This window comes from Myotis myotis, unplaced genomic scaffold, assembly GCF_014108235.1.
Source record: "Myotis myotis isolate mMyoMyo1 unplaced genomic scaffold, mMyoMyo1.p scaffold_m19_p_2, whole genome shotgun sequence".
NCBI lineage: Eukaryota > Metazoa > Chordata > Mammalia > Chiroptera > Vespertilionidae > Myotis > Myotis myotis.
In genome coordinates this window covers 131,026,439-131,038,692 of record NW_023416324.1, presented here as the reverse complement: position 1 = coordinate 131,038,692, position 12,254 = coordinate 131,026,439, and the positions used below count along the sequence as shown (strand labels likewise).

General features: G+C 38.3%; 1 protein-coding gene across 1 annotated transcript in view; it reads right to left on the bottom strand.

Annotated features, from left to right (window-relative positions):
• Nucleotides 1-12,254, bottom strand: part of EPHA3 (EPH receptor A3) — a 365,983-nt gene that overhangs the window by 126,296 nt on the left and 227,433 nt on the right. The window contains exons 4-5 of the mRNA XM_036349783.1: nucleotides 11,448-11,603; nucleotides 10,421-10,756 (exon numbers count right to left, since the gene is read on the bottom strand). Of these exons, the coding sequence (XP_036205676.1) occupies nucleotides 10,421-10,756; nucleotides 11,448-11,603 (492 nt within the window). The remainder of the gene's footprint in view (nucleotides 1-10,420; nucleotides 10,757-11,447; nucleotides 11,604-12,254) is intronic.

The window sequence follows — 12,254 nt, the reverse complement described above, 5'->3', positions numbered from 1 at the left end:
GTTTTAAAGGTAAGAAATTAAGTTGTGACAGTAATTCAGTAGATCCCGGAAGCCTCCAAACTGTCCCGATTTGCTGGTGTTCCATACAGTTGTGGCTTTAAGCCCCTGTAAAGGCTCTGAATAACTGTCAGGACAATGGATGGTTCTGCTTGTGTTCAGCTTATTGCTCATACTGTGCATATGTACTATGGCTCCACACCACAGTGTGATGGCTGAAAGGCATCATTAATGTGTTAAACGATGTGGAATGCTTCAGGCACACTATGACATGTCACTACAGAGTGATAGTCCCAGATGCACAGGTATCTGCCTCGATTACAAATCAAGAGAGGAGAAGCTAAATTACTACACAAGTAAAATGCACCAGGAAAATATGTGTAGCCACATGAAATCTCTGGGCCTGATTCAGACCTTACTTGTTTGTTGAGAGAAATAAAATGTTGACTTTAATTCTTAGGATTAATTAATCACAAAAGTAAAAGAAGGGGAAAAGTCATCTGAGTACATTACTAGAGTCTTATCTCTATTGTTTCACAGTTGATTTTCATTATGTGTTAACATTCTGATTTGCTACACTCATGCGACCAAACATCTTCCTTCACATTCGGAGAAAGAATCTATAATAATAAAAGTATAATATGCTAATTAGGCCAGACAGCCGAACGACCTTCTGGACATCCTTCTGGACAACCTTCTGGAACGACCAGTGGGCAAGGAGTGGGGCCAGCGAGTCTGTGCCACCAGGGCAACCATGTTGGTCTTGGAGCTCCCCCTTCCGCAGAGGCAGTGGGAGAGGAGGCTGCATGGGCCTGGGCCTGGTCCCGGTGCTGCCCCTTGCGCAGAGGTCATGGGAGAGGCAGTGCTGGGACTGGGCCCACCCTGCCGCCTGTCCCGGCACTGCTCCTTCTGCAGAGGCAGTAGGAGAGGCCGCTGCATGGCCTGGTCCCTGCATAGCCCTTTTCGCAATGGTGGGGGGGAGGCAGAGGGCAGAACAGTCCCAGAGCCTCCTCAGAGACAGTATGGGGCACGACCACAGAAACTCAACCTCCCACGGCCCCTCCCCTGGCCAGCCCGGCCCCAGATCACACCCCCACCAGTGGGTGGGGGGTGGGGCAAGAGCTAAGGTGCAGTGAGCCCAGTTTCTGGTTGAGCGACAATCCTACCACCCAATCCTGCTCATCCAGAAGCCAGACTCATGGCTGACAAGCGCAACTGAGCTGGCATGAGCCTCCCCCACCTCCGCAGCAGGCGGGCGGTAAGGACTGAGGGGTCCTGGACTGTGAGAGCTCCAGACTGCGAGAGGGATGTCTGAGTGCCAGCTTAGGCCCGATCCCCAGGGGATCCTGGACTGCAAGAGGGCACAGGCCGGGTTGAGGGACTCCTCCCCCCAAGTGCACAAATTTTGTGCACCAGACCTCTAGTCACATATATTTTTCTGACATCTACTTATCTTCCAGGAACATAATTACATGGCAGCACATGTTTCTTTAGAGACTACACCAATATATGTCCATGGTTTAAGAGCAGATCCAGCTTCACATCTTTTCTATATTTATTTATTTATTATTTATTTATTGTTAATCCTTACCCGAGATTATTTTTTCCATTGCTTTTCAGAGAGAATGGTAGGGAGGGAGAGAGGAAGGGCAAAGAGAAGGGTAGGGAGGAGAAGAGAGAGAGATAAACATCGATGTGAGAGACACATGGACTGGTTGCTTCCCACACAGGTCCAGACCTGAGCAGGAGTAAACCCACAACACAGGTACTTGCCCCGGCCCTGAAATTCAACTAGGGCCACTTCAGTGCCCTGGGCGACACTCTAACCATTTAGCAATGCTGGTCAGGACTCTACCTTTATTTTTAAACTAGAGGCACAGTGCACGAAATTCATGAATGGGTAGGGTCCCTAGGCCTGGAAGGCGATCAGAACCAATCGGGGCCTTCTGGCTGCCAGCCAGGGCCTCCTTTCCCTGGCTCCTGGCTGCTGGCTGCTGGCTGCCGGCCAGGGCCTTCCTTTGTTCTGTGCTACCCCCAGGTGATCAGCGCATGTCATAGCAAGTGATTGAACTCCTGTTCTCCCAGTCAAACTCCCAAGGGGACACTTTGCATAATATATATATATATATATATATATATATATATATATATATATATATATATACACACATACATTTCCTTCTTCAGAAATGGGCAAAATTGTTGCCTGGCTGTTTTTGACAGGAGGCGTTCCTCTGTCATATCTATGTTATTTCTAAATCCCAACAGAACAACAAGGTGGATAGAAGAAATATATTTTAAAATCAGGAATATAAAATTATTTAGAAATATCTGCTTTATCAATGTAAAAAAATAGAGTGTGTTCTAAACTTAACCAAAGAGCTCTGATAGTTTAGGATTTATTTTTTAAAATGTGTATTGTTTATTCAAGATTTATCAAAAATTTCTATTTATTTTTCCACTAATGGATTCTGTTATTTTGTTCTGTAAAATAACTGACCACAAAATCATAGGTAAAATACCTTCTAAAATTGTTTATAAAAAAGTGAGTTGTTAAAGGACCTCCCAAAATTATTGATTAACTAGCGGCCCAGTGCATGAAATTTGTGCACTCGGGGTGGGTTGGGGGGTTCCCCCAGCCTGGCCTGTGCTCTGTCACAGTGCGAGAGCCCCATGATCCATCGCCCCAAAGTGGTAGGCCCTGGCCACCCACCCGGGGCTCCTCGATGGATTGCCCCAAGTGGTAGGCCAGAGCCAGGGAAGGCCTGCGGACACCCCAGCCGGGCCCTCAGCAGAGGGGCCTCTCTGCATTCCTGCTGACCCTGTCCCCGATGCTTCAAGTCCCTGCCCACCTGTACCTGCTGTACACTCAACCTGTTGATAGGTTGTTACTATGACAGCGTCCTGACCATTTTGCATATTACCCTATTATTAGTATAGATGAAATTTTTACTAGTACTGAAGTTTTGAATTATAGTCCCAGAATCACAAAAAAATAAACAAAAAAGAAAAAAGTTATGATTGAGTTACTAGTTCAAATGATAATAGTTGACCAGAAAAAAAAAAAAAAAAAAAAAAAAAAAAGATTTGCCTTTGATCATCAAATTCAATGTATGAGAGAGACCATTTAGTCTAAAGTTGAGTAAGGGCCGAAACTGGTTTGGCTCAGTGGATAGAGCGTCGGCCTGCGGACTGAAAGGTCCCAGGTTCGATTCCGGTCAAGGGCATGTACCTTGGTTGCGGGCACATCCCCAGTGGGAGATGTGCAGGAGGCAGCTGGTCGATGTTTCTCTCTCATCGATGTTTCTAACTCTCTATCTCTCTCCTTTCCTCTCTGTAAAAACTCAATAAAATATATTTAAAAAAAAATGTTTTAAAGTTGAGTAAGGAATGTTTTTATTATATCATGTAGACTCTAAAATGCTACCCTTCTTTGGATAAATCAGTGATCCTTCAATAGGAAATCTAAATGAAAATAAAATGTACTCTCTTTGTTTTGATTGGCAGTGTCTGTTAGTTATTTTTCAATGGGGTGACAACTGTGAAATTCATGGAGTAAGATCAAGCACCTTAGAAAGTCCTACCAATAAGGGTTGGTCCCCTTTCCCTTCATATTTTTGTATCTGACGTAATTCACAGCTAATGGTTAATTTATTCATTATTATAGATAGGAGCTATATTACCGATAGACTATGAAGGCAATCAGAATATCAATTTGTTTTTGCTAAAGGGACATTAGTGGAATAACTAATAAAAGTTGACTAATATCTGAAGATGAGCTCATAGTATGAAGCAATGTTAATGTCCTGATGTTGATAAATGCATTAAGGTTATGTAAAAGAGAGTGATTGTTTTCAGAAATACACACTGCATTATTTAGGAGAAAAAGTGGCATAATATCTGCAATTTATCCTCAAGTGGTTAATGAATAAATAATATCTAGATAGAGAAGAAGATGGGGGAGAGAATGATAAAGTAAATGTAGTAAAATATTAACTTTAAAAAAATCTGGGTGAATTGTACATTATGTAATATGGTACTATTTTATAACATTTTGCAACATTTTCATACATGTAAACAAATCAAAATTTTGCAACATTTTCATACAAGTAAACAAATTTCATGCATTCAGAACTCCAATAAGGTAAACGGAAAGAAGAGGGAAAGCGCCATTCACTCCAGGGAAGTATCAGAGTCAGGATAACCTTCATAGAGGAAAAAACAGTTTTAAATGTAAAATATTAACTTTAAAAATTATATATAAGAATTTTATTTATGGACTTTATTTCCTGCTCTTTTCAAGGTTAAGCATCTTAAAACAGAGGTTAATTTAGATTACTCCTCCACTGAATATGTGTATCTGTATTCAATACCTTGACTATCTACCATTGAAGTTGCTCGGCCTTCCATGACTATTCTTACCCCTTAACAAGATCTGTTTTCTCTTCTCAGCCTGGCCTTACTGTGACCCAAACAACTTGGCTCCAATATTTTGATACATATACTTTCCTTCTTTCATACCTATCTACTTATTTTTATTCCTCAAAGTACATCTAAACTCTTCAAAGTTTTCCTTAAAATCCTTAACTGCCACTTTTCTACCCACTTAATTACATAATGTCTTATGTAGGTTTATTTGATTTTTTTAAGTATATACTTAGATTGTAAATTTATGTGTGGCTCAGGCATATATTATGTGAAAATTAAAAAAAAGCATTCAAATATGTTTGTTGATCCATTAAATCTTTTTACAAATATCTCAGTGGAAAGAAGATGCTGGGTGGTAAGATATTTTTATTTAAATGAATATATTTCAGTTCCAACTCTCTTTTATCTTGGCAACTCAACATAATTTAAAGAAGGCTATTTATTATAAGTTATGGCATTATTTATTTATAAATGTTATAACTAGAAATTTAAAAATCTAACAATAAAAGTGGAGAAAAAGGTAAGAAAATTCAAAATAATTAAAAAATCAGCAGCATGTGAGAACTTCTTAAAAATGGAAGATAAACCATACATTATTCCTGATGTTAAAATCTGGTAAACTGGGTGAAATGGTGGTCTTAGTTGTAGAGAGGGAAAGAAATAAGGAGTAAAAGTGGTTTCAGGAAGAACATATTTTAATTTTCAAATGATGAAAATTTCCATTAGACATTCTTTCAGTCATTCAGTAAACATTTGAGTGAATACAAGGTGCTAGAAGACATTGTTCTAAGTCTGAGAAACACAAATGTGAATATCAAATGAGGCCCCGTCCTTACGAAATTTAACATAAAGACAAAAATAGGAAATTATGACTGTTGTCAGAAGGAGACTTGCTGAGCAGAAACCAAACTGCCTTATGAATGAGAGAAGAAAAGGGGAAGCAAGAATTACTTTATTTAAAAAAATAATCTTAGATTGCAAATTTGGAGAAGAAATAGGATGACATTTTGAAGACTCAAACAACTTATAATGCACTCACACACACTTAATGGGTGCTGTTATTGCTTCTGCTGTGATTTCAGTCTAGATGAAGAAAAACCTATGTGACATAAAAGGCAAGGATTCTAGAAAGTGAGGAGAGAGCACTTTCTTTACAGAGTCACAAGTCAATGGAAGTTAGGGAGTGCAGAAGGGGAGAAATTAGATTGAAAGAAGGGGAATGGAATGGCATTTTCTTTTCCCTCTTAAACTTTATGGTCTTAATAAGTTAGGATGTAAGAGGAAAAACACACTCCTGTGTCCCCTTCCTTTCAATACTCCATCACAGAACACTTCACTATGGTCACCAAGTGAGTGGGGATTTTTCCCACACCAAGTGATTCTACAAAACCAGCTGGGTGTCCTACAACTGCAATTCACTCAGTTCTGACACTGTGTACCTGATTCTCTTGACCCCCTTTCAGATGCCAATCTCAAGTCCAGGTTGTTATCTATACTTACCCACCAGGAATAAAAAAAGGAGCGGTCCACAAGCTTCTCTCTAGGTTCAATTAATTTGCTAGAGCAGTTCAGGGAACTCAAGAAAACATTTTACTTAAGAAATTATCAGTGTATTATAAAATAATACAACTCAGGGAGACACAGATGGAAGAAATGTGTGGCACAAGGTATGGGACAAGGGGAACAGAAGTTCCATGCTTCCTCTAGGCCTATCACATACCAGCATCTGTGTGTATTTGCCAACCTAGAAGATTTCTGAATGCCCTCCTTTGGGCTTTTCAGGAGGCTTCATTGCTTAAGCATGATTGATTGAATCATTGGCCATAGTTGCTTGAACTCTAACTTCAACCCCTTCCCCCTTCCCACAAGTGCATAGGAGGTGGGGCTGAAAGTTTCAACCCTATAATTACAGGGTTTGATTCCAGGACAACCAGCCCCTATCCTTAGGGGTTTTCTAGTCACTTCAATAACATTAATTCAGGTGTGTTTGAAAGAGATTGTTATGAATAACAAAATATACCTTAATTGCTTTGGTCACTTGGGAAATTCCAAGAGTTTTAGGAACTGTGTGCCATAAACTAGCAAATATCTATTTCTTACTGTAAATTTGCTTCACAGAGAAAAAAAAATAACCTTTGCAAAATGAAGGAGTGAAAAGTGAGATTGGGTTGAGGGAAGAGGAGAGGAAATAAGGAGGACGTCTTACAGAATACCCCTCGGAAACCCTGTGATATATGATTGAGAAGCAAGGACCAAGTTTACTGTGGATGGCATAGGTTATAGATTTCCCCAGCAAAGCTCCTGTCTGTCTTGAAGGCAGCGTTTATCTTTGTAGCCACGTGCAGGAATCACAGGAGCATAGAATGTGAAAGTGTTGTGGAGTTGGGAGACTTAAGTGAAAGTTTGATCTCATGATGAAATGCTGAAGAAGCTTCTTGAATCTCAGTTTTTTCAGCTGTAAAACGGAAGTGGGAGTAGACCTCAAAATGGAATGCTCATAAATTTTCTGTGAGTGTCCCTATTCTAACCTGAGTTCATTATATGTTATAAGGTAATAGGGGGGAAAGCAGACTTTATGATGAGAATAAACAAAGTTGTATGTTCCACTAATGTTCTAGAATGACTGGTTCCAGAACTGAAAGGTAAATATACTCATTCAAGGAAGAAAACACGAAGGAGAAATTCATACGAAGTTATAACTTTATAGATTTTTGTTTTGCAATCAGCAATTCTTTCCTGCATGTGTTTGACTGATGGATTCACAAATACCGTGTTTATGTAGAGGCCACGCTTTTAATCTCACTGACATACTTTGTGAAAGTTCAGAGAGCTGAGAACTAACATCAGACTTTACAGCATAATCCACTACAATGCAGAAGGTGCCTTGTCATGTGCTCATCACTTGGCTTTTACCATATAATCAAGAGAAATAGTAACAAGCTCCTCTCACAAACTAGATTAAAAGGGACACACTCACATTTCCCCTTCATGGCCATGTCAAAGATAGAGTAGGAGGAATTTAAACTTTATGGCATCATATCTGTCACAAGCATATCTATCTGGTAATATGGAGCTCATTTTTCAAGGCTACAAGTCTATTAACCTTCACAAGAACAAAAATAAAGCAAAACAAAGAAACACTCTCTGGAGAAATGCATTGCTTCTAATCTTGTTTATGGATCTTAACTGTGGGGGTTTCAAGATGGAACAAAGACCTCTACTTCCCCAGGCACACACACAAAAAAACACATGCACCCAGAAATAAATAACAAATGCCTAGTTGTGCATATTGTAGATAAATTTGTGATTAAAAAAAAAAAAAGGGAGTTGGTTTAGGAAGAGTAACTGATATCATCCCTGTTAAACTCTGTCTTGCACTGTGATTTGTACCTGGTAAGGCCAACGCATCAACCCCATTTATTTTGAATATCTTGGCTTGCACTTGGTCACCACTGTACCTATATTCATTCATTGTACATACCTTGGGAGTATTTAGTTCTAGATAAATGCGTTGTCCGAAAGCCAGAGGCTGATGATGAGGTAGAATATAAGGAGTTCTTGCTTATTTTGTCTATGTTTCTGTTTAACTTAGGAGATAATTATAATACAAACTGATGCCCCCATTTTAAAAAAGGTACTAAATCAGCATGAAATATAGGATTTGGGAAAGCCATTTGCCACATAATTATAATTTCTTAAAATTCCTGTGTTCCTTGCATATGAGAAGCTATAATCATGTGCTACGTACCAATAGCATTACTCTTCCCTTCTGCCCCCCCATGGGAGATAGTTAAATAAAGTTAAGTAACAGATTTTTAAATATTATTAGTTTCGAAGTTTAAATATCATTAACTGAAGCAAAGCAAAAACTTATGTTTGTTGATCTGGGATCTAGCTTCAAGTGGGAGAAATTACAGATTCCAGGAAGCAAGATTAAAATAATAAATCTGTGAACTTCCTTTAAAAGTCATGTCTTATCAACAAACACAGTTTATTTATCATCACGAAAGCACTAAAAGTGTATAATTTTCATCAGCAGAGAGAATAAGAGCAGAGTAGGAATGCAAGAGGGGTTTGGAATCAGAAAGAGACACACTTGAGAATGTATCAGAGGTTATATTCAAACTATTTATTTATCAACTAGAATTTCAGGGACATAGACCCCTCAAGAGGGAGGGGTTCCAACACAGGGATCTAGAAACCCCTCTTATGCCAGGATTTATACTTTTAGTTGGTGGATTATGGGGTGTTTATCAGGTAGACCTGAAATACTGGGTTTAGGAGCCTACTCGGGGTACTGGAGGAATTAACCAGAAGAGATGCATTTCTATACTAATCTGCAGAAGTAGTTAGAACTACCTCTAACCAATATGGAAGTAGTACAATATTTTAACAAGTGCTGACATGCTGTATATATTGGCCCTTGGATGACACCTATTAATTGTTTGTCCTTAGTAGTTTAACCTTACTGAACCAGCCAAGTGAGAGAAATGGAAGTGATGAGTTTTTCTGACTGGTTATTGGTTTGCTCTACAACCTCTTCCAGGTGAAGGAGAACTTAGTCATCTCTCCTTTCTCTTTTCCTCAGGCATCCAGTATGCATGTCCCCAGAGCAAGGGCAAGTCCCACTACAGAGCAGAGGGACTTCCAAAATTTCAGCCACATGCAGAAAAGAAGCAGAGTTTGCATTCCATCCTGACTTCCAGCTCAGGGGTTAACCCACCTGGGAGGTGATTCAAGAATATGTAATTCTGCGGTTCAGGGTGCATGCTGTCTCTTCCTTCCCCCCTTTTTTGGCTCCAATGTTTATTTGTGCATAAATGATACAATAATATCTTTGCATTGAACTTTTTGAAATGTATTCTTAATTATGATATCTAATAGCAACAATTATGCATATAAATATCTCTCAGCTTAACTTTGCACAAGTTTTGTTGGTTCCAAAGGAAACTTTAATATGCATTTATCATTTTTCTACATTGAAGAAGTGAGTCTTATCCCAAAGGAGTATCGTTGGTATGTCTCTGTATACTCTGCAAAGTATAACACATCTGTATATTTGAGAGACTCACAACTAAAATCCCATAAATAATTTTGAACATCAATTTGTTAAAAAAATTAAAAAAAATTAAAAAAAACCCTGTAAAAATGTCACACGAATTATCAGAGAACTAGAAAACACGTAGAAGATTTAATGAGTGATTGAAAGAGTAAGATGTGGTAGCGGTAAATAGAAATGTTGTGGATGTAAGACAAAGAAAGATGAGAAATCTGTTTGCTTATTTCCTTTTTCCAATTCCACATCAAAGGGCCTTTGCTTACTGCCTTTGCTTGATGTAGCATTTTTTTTTTTTTAATTAGGAAAATATTGTCAGTGGAAAATAGTTGGTGAAATTTACCCTAAGAAATTTGTTTTTTGATCAGTGCTTCTAAATGTTCTTCACCAAGACCTATTTTCACTATGCATCTCCACAAATTTCATATTTTAATTTTTTAAATGCAAATTGTAGCTATTCAATAAAATAGTTTTTCCTTATTTTTAATTAATCAGAGAATTATAACTTTCTAAGCAAAATACTCAGATCTTCTGATGATCATAAAATAACTGAATAACAACATAAAAATCTGATATAATTATAACTAAGGTAAAGATACTTCAAATTTAAAAATACCCTACATAATCTTTTCACAGCTAAATTTCAATGTCTAAATTCTTTGAAATATGAAAATGCTTCAGTCAGAACCACACGTACCGTCTCCAGAGCCCCAACTATTTAAAGATTCCAAATTGAATAACCATGGATTAAATTAATTTAAAATAATCTAAACAAATATGATTCATTCTTATTTGAAGATTGAATTATTCAATGTACCATAACTGTCCAAAAGTGACAGAAGAGAAAATCCTAAAGTCCTTTCAAATCTTTTTCTTCCCACCTCTTCTTCCCCTCTCTGTTAAGACTCTTAATTGACTCTGAGTTGCAAGAGTACTCACCAGCCTGATTAGTTGTGATGCTGACTGCAGCAAACTGTCGTGGTGGTGAGCTCAGCTCTGACACCCCGTTAATGGCATCGATTTCAAAGGTGTAGTTAGTGTGTGCCAGGAGATCTGTCACTGTCACCGTGGTGTTGGTGAGTCCAAACTGTCGAGGGAGGAAGCGAACATTTGGGCTGCATGGCTCACACTGTTTTACATTCCACCCACATTTTTTACATATGATGTTGAAGGTAACATCTTTCCGGCCTCCTGTGTCCAGGGGCCAACTCCAGTCCAGGATAACCGAGGTCTCGTTTATATTAGAGATAACATTTCTTGGTGCAGATGGAGGTCCTGCAAAGTAGTTCAACAAAGATTAATGAGCCTCACTTCTGGATTCTACTACAAGGGAAAGAGATAGTTTACAATGGGACTGAAAGAGGTAAATAACCATCTTGTCTTTATTACATATTTTAATTTGTCCTTAGAGAATCCATGAGATTATAGACATGGATTCAAGAGCACTGTTCTCTCCAAGCTATGGGTGAGGGAGATGTGACTCAAGGTTGAATATGCATTCAGAAAGTCCAACAAAGGTATTTACCATTAAACTCAATGCCCTTGTGAATAGTTATGAAATCTGTAGTGTTACTTTTATAAATCTTACTCCTCTTCCTGATGACCTATGACCAACATGTAGCAAGAGGGAATCGAAATGCAAAAATACAAATCCCATGCTGATTATCTCCCCTATCCTGTCTAATAAAAAGCAAAATCTAAAACAAGATACAGAGAGTTTTGGGGTCCTGTTGCAGTAGGTGCTTTATCAATTCATGTGATAAATGTTGCATTTGTGGTGAGCCAAGCATGGAGAGTGAAGCAGAGAAAGCTTTCAATTTGCACATGGGTAGCACAAGTAAATGGGCCAAATGCTTAAAAACAAACAAACAAAAAACAAAATACAGGAAGCAAAAAACCAACAATAACACAATAAAAAACAAAATAAAACAAACATGGATGCATGGGTTGCAGCAAAACTACTCACGGGTACAAGCCATGGATGGAGGGTCTTTGTCTGCTCGGAAGTAATTATTCTCACACCTGCAGTTCACGGAACCGTCTTCCTGAGTGGAACTGTGAGGTGGGCATTTAGCGCACTTCGTGTTACCGTCCGCAGCCTTGTAGAAACCGGCTGGACAAGCTACAAACAAAATAAGTCTTTTAAAATTCTGTAATTATTTTGAAAACAAATTTTTAAAAATATGTTAAACAGAGTTTAGGATGTTAGGGCATGCATTCACTCTGAATCAAAATTCATTTTTCCTTCCAGCCTTTACAGAAGCAAATAACATGGCCCAGTGTAGTTTCTCCACATACACATTTGAATTTGCACCAAATGTTCAAGAAAAAAACACACCCCCACAAGATTTAGATTATTTTGGCACCAGGGTGTGATGAAATTTCCAGCTCATGTTTTCACAGCTTTACTTGGCATTGGAATATTTGTGGAGAAAATAAAGCAAAGCCATGTCATCATGTAGCCATTCCCTTTTAAAACATGATGCAATGTGTACACGATCTGCACTACAGTTAGCACTGTCATTGTGAGCATGTGAAACACAGACTTCATTCTTATATTATTACTTATTAATTATATGGTAATGGCCTAAAATAAAGAGTGAAATATAGTTCCTGTCTGTATCTCAAATACATAAGGAGGTACAATTTCTACTTAAATAAATATATTTCCTTTCGCATATCTCAAACATAGGGCGGTACAATTTTTATTTAAACTGACATACTTGTGAATTGTTATTAGATTAAAGCTTTTTATTTTGTTTATTTTTTAAAT